General features: G+C 42.1%; 1 protein-coding gene across 2 annotated transcripts in view; it reads right to left on the minus strand.

Moving 5' to 3' along the window:
* The window catches only part of slc35h1 (solute carrier family 35 member H1), an 81,686-nt gene that overhangs the window by 16,184 nt on the left and 52,578 nt on the right, over nt 1-12,924 (minus strand). For both annotated transcript variants that reach the window (XM_075476236.1, XM_075476234.1), the window contains 6 exons: nt 12,516-12,572; nt 9,805-9,843; nt 9,542-9,680; nt 6,474-6,616; nt 4,952-5,061; nt 4,506-4,664 (listed from right to left, as the gene is read on the minus strand). In XM_075476236.1, the coding sequence (XP_075332351.1) occupies nt 4,506-4,664; nt 4,952-5,061; nt 6,474-6,616; nt 9,542-9,680; nt 9,805-9,843; nt 12,516-12,572 (647 nt within the window). The remainder of the gene's footprint in view (nt 1-4,505; nt 4,665-4,951; nt 5,062-6,473; nt 6,617-9,541; nt 9,681-9,804; nt 9,844-12,515; nt 12,573-12,924) is intronic.

The following is a 12,924-nucleotide window of genomic DNA, read 5'->3' on the forward strand; positions in this document are numbered from 1 at the left end:
ATGATGGAGCTCGGTCATTAAGAGCTTTATATGTAAGGAGAAGAATCTCAAATTCTATGCTGAAGGGAGCCAATGAAGAGAAGCTAAAACTGGAGAAATATGATTTCTCCTGTTAGTTCTCATCAGAACTCTGGCTGCAGCATTTTGGATCAGCTGAAGGCTTTTCAGAGAATATGTGGGACAGCCCAATAATAAAGAATTACAGTAGTCCAGTCTTGAAGTAACAAATGCACGGACTAGTTTTTCTGCACCCTGACTTGATCTTCTGGTTGGAGAAGTGCCCTGAACAGTGTTAGTTGTATATTGTCTTTTTCTCTTTCCCCCCATTATCATGCAAATACAGTGGAGCTGGTTAATGAAGACTCTGAAATGACATTTTCTGCTCCATTTAATAGAAAACTCCCTTACTTTCCTGGAAAAGGGGATTTATGCACAATACCGCATTAACCAGGTGAAAGGGGGGTTTTCTTATTGCAGTTACAGCTTGTGTCTCTGAGTGGCCAAAAATAGTTCAAGAAAATTCCAGCATTGCTTGGTAACCATAAAAAAAATATATATATTTTTTTTTTCTTTGTTACCTGGGATAAAGTGTGCAGAGAAAAAGCTCTGTGCTTATCAAAGAACTATCAGGATGAATTTAATCATTCAAAAAAAAAGAGGAAAACGCGTACCTTTCAAGATGTTACCTGAGACAGAAAAAACCTCATTTCTACGCTGTTAGCATCTTCCTTAGAGACACAACCCATGGTGTGTTGGTCAGGGAGCTTCTGCAGTGCGTGTCTCCCGATGCATTAGCAATCCGAGTGTACTTATTGGGCCCAGTCTGCATGCCACAAATGATGATGTGTGGAGAAACATTAGTAAGAAATAGAACTTTGTTTGGGAGTTAAGTTGAAAAGTTAGGGACTAATCAGATGTGTCCCACTTTTGTAACTACCACCGTACACTGTGGGAGATCAGATGCACATTCACGGTATATATCAAATCAAATCAAATTTATTTGTAGCACATTTCATGTACAAAACAATTCAAAGTGCTTTACATAAAATAAAAGCATTGCAGCAGGGAGTGGAAGAAGCTTTAAAAATACATAAAATAATTTTAAAGAGAAACAAATAAAATCATTTAAATGAATTTAAAAACAAGCAACAGCCCAGATAAGTTAAAAGATATCGTGCAGATTTCATGCATAGACACATGAGAAAATAAATGTTTTTAACCTGGATTTAGAAATGTCTCCATTTGGTGAAAGTTTAATCTCCACTGGCAGTTTGTTCCACTTGTTTGCAGCATAACAGCTAAATGCTGCTTCTCCATGTTTAGTCTGGACTCTGGACTGGACCAGCTGACCTGAGTCCTTGGATCTAAGAGCTCTGCTGGGTTTATATTCTCTGAACATATCACAGATGTATTTTGGGCCTAAACCGTTCTGGGATTTGTAAACCATCAGCAGGCTTTTAAAATCTATTCTGTGACTGACTGGAAGCCAGAGTAAAGATTTTAAAGCTGCTGTGATGTGTTCAGAGCGTCAGATGTTTAATGCTCTTTTTGGGAAGTCCAGTTAAAACAGCACATGGTTTTTTTTTTTCTCTCTTTTTATATATTTTGAACTCTTATGCTTTGCCTCTGTGGGACAAGGAATCTAAAATGGAGGGAAATTACCCCGGTCGGTGCAAGAAGGAGGCAAGACTCTCCTTGGCTGGCTAGTCAGTGTTGCTATGCTGTTGTAAGGAGTGGGAGGGAGGGGAGGGCAGGAGAGGAGAGGAGAGGAGAGGAGAGGAGAGGAGAGGTGGGGGAGTCTGAAGGAGAGAGAGAGGCCTGGCAGACTGTGGGGGAGGCGGAGGCCTCATCTGCAGTGCTGAGTGCAGAAGGAGCGCCTAACAGCCTTTCAAGGGGGAAGGGGAGGGGAAGGGGAGGGAGGCGAGAGGGAGATGAAGGGAAGGAAAGGGGTGGGGAGGACTGGGGGGAAAGGGGGAGTCAGAACACAATCGAGGAGAAGATGGGTGATGGGCCTTCAGTTATCAGGCCCCTAAAAGTAGAATTGGAAGCAGAACCTTCAATTATCAGGCCCCTAAAAGCAGAATGGGAGGCAGAGCCTTCAATTATCAGGCCCCTAAAAGCAGAATGGGAGGCAGAGCCTTCAATTATCAGGCCCCTAAAAGCAGAATGGGAGGCAGAGCCTTCAATTATCAGGCCCCTAAAAGTAGAATGGGAGGCAGAGCCTTCAATTATCAGGCCCCTAAAAGCAGAATGGGAGGCAGAGCCTTCAATTATCAGGCCCCTAAAAGCAGAATGGGAGGCAGAGCCTTCAATTATCAGGCCCCTAAAAGCAGAATGGGAGGCAGAGCCTTCAATTATCAGGCCCCTAAAAGTAGAATTGGAAGCAGAACCTTCAGTTATCAGGCCCCTAAAAGTAGAATGGGAGGCAGAGCCTTCAATTATCAGGCCCCTAAAAGCAGAATGGGAGGCAGAGCCTTCAATTATCAGGCCCCTAAAAGTAGAATGGGAGGCAGAGCCTTCAGTTATCAGGCCCCTAAAAGCAGAATGGGAGGCAGAGCCTTCAATTATCAGGCCCCTAAAAGCAGAATGGGAGGCAGAGCCTTCAATTATCAGGCCCCTAAAAGCAGAATGGGAGGCAGAGCCTTCAGTTATCAGGCCCCTAAAAGCAGAATGGAAGGCAGAGCCTTCAGTTATCAGGCCCCTAAAAGTAGAATGGGAGGCAGAGCCTTCAGTTATCAGGCCCCTAAAAGCAGAATGGGAGGCAGAGCCTTCAGTTATCAGGCCCCTAAAAGTAGATTGGGAGGCGGAGCCTCCAGTTATCAGGCCCCTAAAAGAAGAATGGGAGGCAGAGCCTTCAGTTATCAGGCCCCTAAAAGTAAAATGGGAGGCAGACCCTTCAGTTATCAGGCCCCTAAAAGTAGATTGGGAGGCAGAGCCTTCAGTTATCAGGCCCCTAAAAGCAGAATGGGAGGCAGAGCCTTCAGTTATCAGGCCCCTAAAAGTAGATTGGGAGGCAGAGCCTCCAGTTATCAGGCCCCTAAAAGTAGAATGGGAGGCAGACCCTTCAGTTATCAGGCCCCTAAAAGTAGATTGGGAGGCAGAGCCTTCAGTTATCAGGCCCCTAAAAGCAGAATGGGAGGCAGAGCCTTCAGTTATCAGGCCCCTAAAAGTAGAATGGGAGGCAGAGCCTTCAGTTATCAGGCCCCTAAAAGCAGAATGGGAGGCAGAGCCTTCAGTTATCAGGCCCCTAAAAGTAGATTGGGAGGCAGAGCCTTCAGTTATCAGGCCCCTAAAAGCAGAATGGGAGGCAGAGCCTTCAGTTATCAGGCCCCTAAAAGTAGAATGGGAGGCAGAGCCTCCAGTTATCAGGCCCCTAAAAGAAGAATGGGAGGCAGAGCCTTCAGTTATCAGGCCCCTAAAAGTAAAATGGGAGGCAGACCCTTCAGTTATCAGGCCCCTAAAAGCAGAATGGGAGGCAGAGCCTTCAGTTATCAGGCCCCTAAAAGTAGATTGGGAGGCAGAGCCTCCAGTTATCAGGCCCCTAAAAGAAGAATGGGAGGCAGAGCCTTCAGTTATCAGGCCCCTAAAAGTAAAATGGGAGGCAGAGCCTTCAGTTATCAGGCCCCTAAAAGCAGAATGGGAGGCAGAGCCTTCAGTTATCAGGCCCCTAAAAGCAGAATGGGAGGCAGAGCCTTCAGTTATCAGGCCCCTAAAAGTAGAATGGGAGGCAGACCCTTCAGTTATCAGGCCCCTCTCTTGTGGAATAAGCTGCCAGTAAATGTCCGGGAAGCAGACACCCTTTCCACTTTTAAGACCAGACTTAAAACTTTCCTTTCTGATAAAGCTTATAGTTAGGGATGGCTCAGGTGATCCTGAAACATCCCATAGTTAAGCTGCTATAGGCCCAGACTGCTGGGGAGCTCATCTGTCACACATTTCCTCACTTTACTCTCTTTTTCCCCCGTTTAATTTCTCAAATGATAGTATGTACATGTGACATTATTGTGGTCATTAACTCGTGTTTCCCTGTTCCAACAGGTATCCTTTGAATGGTGTTACAGTGGTTGTTTCCCTCTTTTCTGTCTTCTCAAACCCCAGCTGGTGGAGGCGGATGGCCACCCTTCCTGGTTCTGGTTCTGCCAGAGGTTTCTTCCTGTTCAAAGAGAGTCGTTCCTCTCCACAGTCGCCTCAGGCACGCTTAGGACGGGAGATTGGACTGAAGACGAGTTTCTGTGCAATCTGTTGGTTTCCTTAGCTAGGAAATTGTTTTTGAATTGGCTCTATATGAATGAATTGGATTATTTTGAAAATAATTATGATTACAATGAATTGAATTCCAATTGGCTTGAATTGGACTTTATTATTTAAGTGCCTTGAGATGACATTTGTTGTATTTGGCGCGTTATAAATAAAAATGAATTGAATTGAATTGAATTAAGTCAATGACAGAGTATCCAGACCATTCATAAACCAAGTCTGCACTGAAAGAAAAGATTAAAAATTACTGGAGCTGATCCACTGTTGGGTCCTCGGGTCTTTGTCAGTTTTCCCAACATCTCAAACCCATCGGTCGGCAGGCTGCCGAGAGGGCGGGCCGGCCGCTCCCCCACATGCTGGCAGTCCACAGACAGGGAGACGCTCACCTGGCTAACAGACAGGTGAACCTGTCAGTCAGAAGAGAGGGAAACGATTAACACATAAAACAGCCATGAATGATGTGGGGGAAAAGAGACATCCCAGTTTAATCATATTAGACCAGGAATGACTGCTGTTTGAGCCAAAGATGATCAACATCTCGTTTCAGCTGCAGATCGACTACTTTTACACCTTCTTCTTTTTCCTTTTACCACCATTTAATTCAGGGTGCAAAAAGGTAGATGAGGACGAGGCCATAACTGTTTAATCTTCCAATTAATGACAATGAAGCTGAAATGGTCCTTTTCTTTCTCACCTTGTGAAAACTACCATAGAACAGCTTGTGGACCTGCGGCTGATCAAAGGTCAGCTCTTGGACCTCTCCCCTGTAGTCCAGACTGAAGTACAGCAGATGTTTGGTAGACGCTGTGGAAAACACAAACACATCCAGCCATCTTTAGTCATTTCTCACCTTATGTCTTCCAAAAAAAACCCCAAAAAACCTACAAAAGCCCAAGCAAGAGGAGAAAACTGCTTTAAATTTCACGATCTGTGTCTTTTTGTGTTTTTTTTCTGTGTCGTCTCTCTTCAGTCTCTTCAGTCGTCAGCTCCACTCCCTTCACCCGTCTTATTTCCCTCAGTTGTCTCCTTTAACAATCACCCTCCTCTGTATTTAAACTCCCGGTTTCATTCGCTCTTGGCCAGATCCTCTGTTCTCTTCAGGTCGTCTTTGCTGCTACTACTGCTTGGCTTCGTTTCCCCAGTTTGCTCTTGTTCCTCGTCGGATTTGTCAGCTCCTGGGTTTAGTTTTTCATCGTGTTTAGCTTTAATAAATCAGTCTAAATTTTGTCTACCTCCGGTTTCCCATCTGTCTCTGCACCTGGGTCCTCCTACACGTGACATTACACCTGTTAGACTGGACTTGAGTAGCGTACTGTACGGTTTCCACGTGAATGAGCACATTTTTATTCTGATATCCAACCAACATTTAGTTCTCATGAGTACTGAATATGCTTATATCTTATTTTTCCGAGCCACAGAACTCCACTGTTGTTCATACACTACAAAACACACGCTGACATATTACTTGAATACCAATAAAGCGCTTAATTTCCCTGTTTTTGTTCCATGCATTTTGTTCTCTACTGTAACAGACAAGGATACAGACACAAACCAAGGATACTAAAAATACTAAGATTCCCACCTGCAACATTTTAAGAGACACTGTTGTGGCCATTTATGTTTGTAAATCATAAGTTCTATCAATTTAGTTTTCTTTGGGCAGTTAGAACATACTTTAGTTAGTTTGGAATCAAAATCTGTAATTCATTTTTATATATGAAATTGTTCAGATTATTTTGGTAGCTTTTAGACCCTCCCATTAATTAGAGAGATTAAGAACACACGGGGGGGCGTGTTGGAGGAGCTTTTTGTTTGTCAAATGTCCGGTGTGAAGACGGGAGGTTTTGGTAAAATGATTTTTTGACCACTTTTTGAGCCTGTAAAATCAGATTAAGTTAACTTTCGTTTTTCATCTAAGTTGTAAGAGATTTTTAGTTATTGTTTTGTTCATATTTTTTGTTGGAAAAAAACTACATATATTTTGTAGTTTCGTAACAATCAAGTCTGAAGTGCGTGCAAGAATCAAACCACCTGTTGCCACCCACGGCCTTTCTTAGAAAATATAGTTTGGAAACTTAGAAGGACGAGACAGACACTTTGGTCTTTTTATGGAATTTACTGACGGCAACAAAGACGCAGAACATCAGGGGAAGATATCGATTCCAAAGGGATTATAAAGTTGCTAAGACTGGAAGAGTTGTAGAAATTATACTCACGGTTAATCACCACTCCCATTCTTGGCCGGAAGTCATTATCGGTGAGCTGCCAGAGAGCGAAGGGCTCTCTGTGCGTGTCCTGCAACAGGCGGAAGGTGATGCTGATGGTGTGCTCTGGAGAGAAACCCGCAGGGTGAATAAATCTGGGAAAAAGGAGACGAAACAGAGTATTAAGACTGAAGGACTGATGTCAATTTCTATTTTTTAATCAAAGGTAGATCAGCATGTTCTGCCTGGGATTGAGCACATTCTCCTTGTTCATGTTTCTTCTTCGCATCTCTATAATGTGACAAAAGATGTGAAAGGACCAACACTGATCGGTGTTTGATTTACTCAATTCATTGCTCCGCAGTTTGGGACGCAATAGCCTCTGCACAGCTGCAGGAGGTTGTGTAACAACAAAATAATAAATTTTTGTATAAATCACCAGAGTCACCTACAGCATGGTCCCAATACACTGTACAATGATTTAAATATACACGATTTATTTTAATTTATCGGGACTGTTGCTTGTTTTTAAATTCATTTAAATTATTTTATTTGTTTCTCTTTATATTCTTTTATGTATTTTTAATGCTTCTTACACTCCCTGCTGCAATGCTTTTATTCTATGTGAAGCACTTTGAATTGTTTTGTACATGAAATGTGCAATACAAATAAATGAGCATGTGAATAATACAAATTAATAACAACAGAAAAACAAACAAAAAAAGAATAAAATTAGGTATTATAACAGTAAGAAATTTTGATCAAAAACACCTTTTTGAGCATTTTTAGTTATGGGAGTTGAATCAAACTGGGGTTTTAGTTTCAAAGGTACGCGTAATAGAATCAGTAAAGGTGTGTTTTTGATCTTGATTTAAAGATGTAATGAGAGGCTACTCCAGAGTTTAGAGACACAAAAGGAAAATGCCCTAAAGCCAAATGTTTTTGTGAACTGAATAATGGATCTGAGAGAGCAAAGAGGGCACGTTTTCACATACAAAGTAATGAGATCAGATAAATAAGGGGGTGCAAGATCACGCAAGTCCTTAAAGGGGAAATTCAGTTTTTTTTTAAGTTTTTTTTTTTAAACCTGGACCTTATTTCTGGCATAAAATACATTCATCTATGTTCATTTTCGGAAGATATTTAGATCATTGGAGATCGCCGTATATCCATATAACGGGAGAGAACAGGGCAATACAAGCCCTTTTTCCATCAACGACATGATTCGCTTTAATTTGATGCGCATCAGAAGTTAGTGCGATACATGTGATGGAAAAACGGTTAAATCGCTAGAACGCCTGTTTTGTCGCATTAAATCAATTCGCTCGAAATAGGTGGTTCAGGGCTAAGTTGTATCGCTACAGAAGTGATGGAAAAGGTTAATGCGATTCAGACTAGCCACGCATGCGCAGATGGTATTGGTAAAGCGCGAGGATTCGAATGTTGTTGTTGAGCCGCTCAGCCGCCCCATTTCACCTATCCTGTCGGTATCAAAACAGCAGCAACAACTAGTAACAACAATGTCCGATGATAAAAGAAACAACTGGTCGAGAGCAGAGACTCTGCTTTTTTTAAACACAATTCGGGAGGTCCTGAAGCAGCATAATTAATTCTCGCCTCGCTCTCATCGATGAGAGCGAGGCGAGAATTAATTATGCTGCGGATCCTGCGGATGAAGGATCCTCCTTCTTAAATTTCTGACGGCAATTATAAGCTGACAGCAGCACTAGCAGCATGTTTAGTCCTATCCTACGGTCCATAACTCTAAATAAGTAACTAGCCTAATAAATAAAACGAAAGCCGGTGGTGAAAAGGTACGTAGCCTTGAAAGTTATAGCAACTGTTATAACAGGAGGCTGACAATAACAGCGCGAGCAATTAAATTCCCGCTACCGAGCATTCTAATTCGCTACAATTCGCCACTTTTGTAATGGAAAATCATCTGGTCGAGTCAGAATAATGCGCATCAGCACGTTCCGGTGATGTCATTTTATTTCGCTAGAATCGTCGTGTTTGATGGAAAACCAACCGAACGCATCTTATATCGCAACAAAGTAATGCGATATAACTTTTAATTCGCCACAGAATCTGATGGAAAAAGGGCTACAGCCTCTAAATAAGGCATTATCTGTCTTTATTTCACCAAAACTTTAAGACCAATGAATGAATGAACGTGTACTGTTGCACTGTTAGCTCAGAGCTGCCGTGTTGTTGTTATCCGGGGCTTTCTACACATGCGTCTACTGGGATGATATCATCGACACGCCGCTGCAGCACAACTCATTCACTCCGGTAAGGACGTCCATCGTACTCAAATGCTGTGTTCGAAACCACATACTTCTCCTACTACTCATACTAACTTTTTGAGTTGGTACGCCAGTTTGAGTAAGCGAGAAGTTCCCGGATGCATACTAGATTGGCCGAAATGTTGGGTATGCATCATGAGGTTACTACTCATACTCAAACTACCCAAGATTAGGAACAAAATTGTAAATAGCCGGTATTTTGTCAGATTTTCAACACGTTGGGGACCTAAACGACTACTTTCTCGCCTGAAAATGTTGCAAATGTTGCTAAAGATTACCGAGCCGAGCCGAAATCAGCTTCAGGCCGGCTGATTTCGGCTCGGGCAGGAGCGAAATGCATTGTGGGTAAACGCTCTGCATACTGTCTGATTGATGAGTATGCAGTATGGAAGTATGCAGTTTGCAAGTATGTAGTATGTAGAATGCGGTTTCTAACACAGCCAAAGTCGTCGTCCACGTCGTCACAATCTGATAAATATCCTGCCAAGTTGCACAAAGCTAGCAGCAGCAAACTCTGTGTGAAGTTAGCCGACCGTCACAGAGCACGGAGTAAATGAGCTGTGCTGCAGCGGCGCGCGGCGATGACGTCATCCCACTAGATGCGTGTGCATTAACTTTAATTTCAGTCCTAAAGGCCAGAATTAGTGTTATATGATCAAACTTTCTAGTTTAAGCAAAGACATTAGCTTTAGACTTTCAAATGTTCAAAGTGGTACATTTGATTATTTGATTAGAAATGTTACCTGTTGACAGATGAATAAAACAGTGTCTCACCTGGTGCTCTGAGTCAGTTGCACATCTCTGTACAGAGTGTAAGTGGGGAGCGTGGTGAAGACGAAAGGCTCAGCTGCCACGCCCTCCACTGATGAGTGAGCTCTCTGTGTTAGACCAAACGCCTCCATCATGTTGAACCCTGACCAGCACACACACAAAATACTGTCTGATGCATGTTTTCAGACCATGCGGAGGCAGTTTCCTTTTTTTTTTTAGTCATGTGTTAACCCTGGAGGTAAATGAAGTTGGGTATTAGCTCTCACCTTTAACAATGCTGTTTCTGATCGTGACTTCAGGACAGACTGCAACACAAGAGGGCAGTGTTGAGACATTAGTTAACTTGGTCAGAAAATAATGGCTGCATTGCCTTGGATGTGACTTTGTACACATCATCTTTCTGTTGAATCTTCTTCATCTGAAATTAACACGTGTTTAATCCAATCTATGGAATAAACACATGTTGCGGAACTTTAAAGGGCCTCATGAAAACCTCTCAATTAACAGAAAACCTTTTCTGCTCATTTTCCACTTGAATTTGAATGTGAAACAGCAAAAAATACTTAAGAGTGATACTTAAGAACAAGATGAAATCCCTATAACGCAAAGAAATTCAGAATAATCTCTACAATTTATGGGCATATAATGGAGGCAAGGGGAATACAACGACATATGTAAAACTGAAGTGGCAGACAGAGCTAGGTGTGAACATATCTGATGATGAATGGTCACATATTTGGAAAACACAGCAGTCAACAACATCATCACGTGTTTGGAGATTACATTGCTGGAAAAATTTAATTAGATTTTTTTTAACACCCAAAATTAGGAATAAACATACTTCATTACCACAACCATGTTAGAGAAGCTGTGGAGATTCACATGTGTTCTGGCTCTGTCCTAAAATCACAAAATTCTGGGAAGATGTTCATTTGGTCATGTGCAGAATTTTGGGCTATGTTGTATCCAAGTCTTGTACATTATTATATCTTGGTGTTATTACGGAAAATGTTGCGGTGAAAGATGATAGATACATTTGAATGTGTCATCCAAATGTCTCCAGTCTCTGGACACTGTCTTTCATTCGGCACTGAGATTTGTCACAGGGTGTAGTCGCCTCACCCACCATAGTGAATTGTACTGGAAATCGAACTTGCCCTCTCTGAGTGCACGCAGATATGCACATTGGCTGAACTTAATTTATAAGACTCTCTTAGGTTTGACACCTTCTTATTTGTGTGTTTTATTGCAAAAAACAACCAGTTGTTATGCCTTGCGTTCCAGTTCGACCTTTGTTTTATCTGCTCCCCGGGTAAGGACCGAATTTGGAAAAAGAGCATTCAGCTTTGCCGCCCCTTTGGCATGGAATACTTTACAGACTGAGCTGAAACTCTCTGAACTAGTCGCACTTGGAGCATTCCGCTCTATCCTGAAAGACAGGCAGCGTCAATCCATGGAACAGTGCCTGTGTTTCAAATCCTAAATTGTTGGTTGTGCTACAGCTCCCACGTCTCTGTATGAAATCATGATTGCATCTCTAAATTGTTTGTTTTATTCTACCTGTCATTCTTTGTAATCTGGTTTGACACGTACTGCTGTGCTGCTGTTATGTCTCATGCTGCTGACCCGTTTTGGCCAGGTCACCCTTGTGAAAGAGATCCTGATCTCAATGGGCTTTTTTTCTGGTTAAATAAAGGTTAAAAAAAAATACATATTGAAAATTATGTTTGTAGCCTGTAAAAAGTCAATTACAAGAAAATGGTACAAGACAGACCCACCATCCCAGGAAGATTGGTTGAAAGTTATGGACGAAATACATATTATGGAACAACTGACTTATAAAATAAGGACTCAAGAAGATCAATACTGCCGGAAGTGGGAGAAATGGACTGAATACATAAAAATGACAGGTCAAGGACAATCACATTAAAGGGGAACTCCGGGGCATTTGAAGCGCATTTCCATTGCTAGAGGTTGTCAAATACTGATAGTAGGACACAGAGAGGTGCAAATCTGCGCTCCCTGTGTGGAGATAGCGCTGTTCGCTCAGCCTGTCATGCGAGGCTAATACGTGGTGGCTAAGGGGCAAGAGCTAACCCTTCCACGTAAAACAACAACTTGCACACTGCAGAAACGTCACACCACTTTATAAACCATCCGACAATAAAGTCACAAGCCTTACCATCAAAACCATATGCATGGTTCACCGGTTGGTTGTACGCTCGCGCATGTGAAAGCCCAAAAGAGTCGATGGACGATAATCCCATATACAAAACAATTATCTTCTCTAGAAAAACTGTGTTCAAGTATTTAAAACATTAAAACAATATTACTGGGCATGTATTGTTGTAATGTTTTAAATACTTGAACGCAGTTTTTCTAGAGAATATAATTGTTTTGTATATGGGATTATTCTCCATCGACTCTTTTGGGCTTTCACATGCGCGAGCCTACAACCAGCCGGTGAGTTACATGCTGTTTATAAAGTTGTTTTGTAACGTCCCCATGCCAGTAATGTGAGAACCATGCATATGGTTTTGATGGTAAGGCTTGTGACTTTATTGTCGGATGGTTTATAAAGTGGTGTGACGTTTCTGTAGCGTGCAAGTTGTTGTTTTACGTGGAAGGGTTAGCGCTTGCCCCTTAGCCACCACGTATTAGCCTCGAATGACAGGGTGTGCGAACAGCGCTATCTCCACACAGGGAGCGCAGATTTGCACCTCTCTGTGTCCTACTATCAGTATTTGACAACCTCTAGCAATGGAAATGCGCTTCAAATGCCCCGGAGTTCCCCTTTAACATCGAAAATTGATCAAACTGTAGAAACATGGTGATCCAACATGTTCTTTTTCACTTTTTTGTCTTTTATTTGTTTCCCCCCCACTCCCCTTACCCTTGCATAATGTTCTAAAGAAAAACAAAAAGAAAGTATCAAAAAAAAGAACAAGATGAAGCCAAGTGAGATACAAAAAGTCACCTTCATTGTGGATTGGGTACAGCCGGGGATGGATGGAAATCCTCACTGGAGCTGTGGCTGTAAAACAAAGATAAAATCCATCATGGCACAGTAACGGTGAAAGCATCCAAACTTCATGTGCCACTGCTTTCAAACAATGTTCTTCTCTCCTGAAAGCTGATATAACACCCTCATAAACTACAATTATCTTGATATTTTCACCTCAAACTGACTTATAAAAGGGCGAGTCGGAGTGTATAGATATCTTGGCATCTGGATTGATGGTAAAACTTACAGTCAAGTCCCTCAAAGATAATATGGTGTGTTGACTCAGGCAAAAATCTGTCTTTTTCTATAGAAATTAAACAACTGTTCCACAGGAAAAAAGTTTCTGAGGCAGTTTTCATGTCGGTCAAAGACTGAGGTGATG

The sequence above is a fragment of the Odontesthes bonariensis genome, chromosome 10 (genome assembly GCF_027942865.1).
Source record: "Odontesthes bonariensis isolate fOdoBon6 chromosome 10, fOdoBon6.hap1, whole genome shotgun sequence".
NCBI classification, from domain to species: domain Eukaryota; kingdom Metazoa; phylum Chordata; class Actinopteri; order Atheriniformes; family Atherinopsidae; genus Odontesthes; species Odontesthes bonariensis.